Source organism: Anopheles bellator, unplaced genomic scaffold (genome assembly GCF_943735745.2).
Source record: "Anopheles bellator unplaced genomic scaffold, idAnoBellAS_SP24_06.2 scaffold01715_ctg1, whole genome shotgun sequence".
NCBI lineage: Eukaryota > Metazoa > Arthropoda > Insecta > Diptera > Culicidae > Anopheles > Anopheles bellator.
The window spans coordinates 1-2,111 of record NW_026685837.1 but is presented as its reverse complement, the minus strand read 5'-3'; the positions used below and the strand labels follow the sequence as shown (position 1 = coordinate 2,111).

Here is a 2,111-nt window from a genome sequence, read left to right as displayed (position 1 = left end):
GTGTCCCCAAAATATATTCGAGAACGTCCAGAAAACGACGTCGCTCTTCTGAAGATCGCCAAGTTCACCAATCCGAAGGTACATCGTCCGTCCTGCCTTTGGAACCGCCGTACTGACGGCGAATGGGGCACGTATCCTGTAGTTAGTGCGTACGGATTATCGGATCAGTTCCCGCCATCGTACTCCCCAGAGTTGATGAACAGAACCATCTCGATTATTCCTATGGACAGAAAAGATTGTCAAGCTGATGACGGTAGTGATTTGATTCGCTGCCACAATGAAGTCAACATGGTGCCGCGACTTTGTTCGGTGAGTAACGGTTGTAACGGTGGTAACGGTCTTGGATCTTTGCTTAAGTGATTCGTTTTGATTTTCCAGATGGACTACGGAGCCCCGGTGACTAATTCAAGATATGAAGAAGAGGATCCCAATTACATCTACGGCATAGTATCATCGCTTAGTAAGGATTGTGGATCTAGCTTAGTAGTGACGGACGTTACGCCACACATCAACTGGATTGAATCGATCATCATCCGGCGACGACACGAAATGCTCATATTTTCAGACTAGACGAAAAATTCAATTAATATACTAGGAAACGAACATAGCAGGCACAGAAAACACTCGCTGGTTTTGTTTCTCGCTGGTACCCCGTAACATGACAGTTTGAATAGCCTACTAAGTGCTGTGCTATTATTACCAACGCATATTTGTTTCATTTTGGGTTAGCGTGGGTCATAGGTTTGGTTGAAGATACGTGTTCTCGCAATCACGATGCTCTCACTAAAACATGTCCAACATCCAGTTTAATATAAATAAACAGAATTTTGCTGATTAAAAATCCGGTTTGGTGGTTACGGCAGACGAGTATTAAGTACTGGCTTTAGTACGGTCCCGACTAGAAGAGAAAGCAAACGTTAACCGGGGCAGAGACAGCTGTGGTGCGTGATTCTTTTTAAAACGAAGCTATTAGGTGAGCTACAACTCGAAACAAATAGATAATGGCTTGAAAAGGATCAATCAAATTCAAGTTATTTGTTTCCCTTTCGATGATGGAATTGATGTCTGTTTCAGCGAGTTTCCAAGGCAGATCAAACTCCCCCGAAGATCATTCGTGACCAACAAGTTTGTCGTGGAGTTTTTTAGCAAGTGATTTCGCACGTCTTGAAACCCCTCTTGAAGTGTTCTCTCTTTCTTCTTCCCGCACAGCTGAGTTTTGGATTGATTGTACCAGCAAAACCAGTTTCTTATCTATAACGTTACGCCAACAGCAGAATTGCGGCACCAGGAACGACGTCGAATGGTCATAAAGATCAGTTTGCTTTGGCCCATTCATTAGCATCATGAGAACTCGTTTTATTGCATCACTGTTTCTGACGATCACTGGTGCGTTTGGTCAACAAGCAAACTTTTTGGATGATCCTCCTAGTGATTACTTTAGCAGAACATCGATGGATGGTAAGTTAAAGCATTTTCAGTTCCAAATAGCATTCACAGGATTATGATCTCATTCAACAGATTGCGTACAAAGATTCTATACGGAGCCCGAAAAATTATATTTAAAAGTTGGAGTTTATAGGGGGTCTCGTGTGCATCGTGGTGAATTTCAGCACATGGTAGGAATTGAGTGAAAATCATTTGAACATTGTTTAAATGATGGCCCTTCTTTAGGTGGCCATCGGTTGGAATCGGCCCAATGGAAAAATTGACTATCTTTGTGGTGGGTCGCTGATAAACGACGACTTCGTACTGACCGCAGCCCATTGCGCCGTGGACGAGTTCAAGTAAGCTTTCGTAAAACTTTTGAGGAAAAATTTAATTTATTTTATCTTTCAATTCCCTTTTTATCTTAATGCAGTATTGCGCCGAACACGGTTCGAATCGGAGATACCGATCTTGGCAGTGAAAAGGACGATGAGTTTGCGAAACAGATCGCAATCGGGCGCATCATTGTGCACCCCCAGTACCGGGGATCGCGAAAATACTTCGATCTGGCGTTGATTCAACTGGCGGAACCAATCAAATACTCAATGGCAGTCTGTCGGGCTTGTCTGTGGCGAGAATCTTCGCTACCTCCTGAGCGAATGGATGCCATCGGGTTCGGTAGTACC

At 43.7% G+C, this 2,111-nt stretch overlaps 1 protein-coding gene across 1 annotated transcript; it reads left to right on the top strand.

Annotated features, from left to right (window-relative positions):
• Positions 1–288: 288 nt before the first annotated feature.
• On the top strand, positions 289–2,103 carry LOC131214642 (serine protease snake-like; the record flags this gene model as incomplete). The annotated part of the gene is made up of 4 exons (XM_058208978.1): positions 289–309; positions 379–483; positions 1,672–1,784; positions 1,859–2,103. Coding segments are annotated over exons 1-4 (484 nt in total), but the record flags the coding sequence as incomplete, so codon positions are not given.
• Positions 2,104–2,111: the final 8 nt, after the last annotated feature.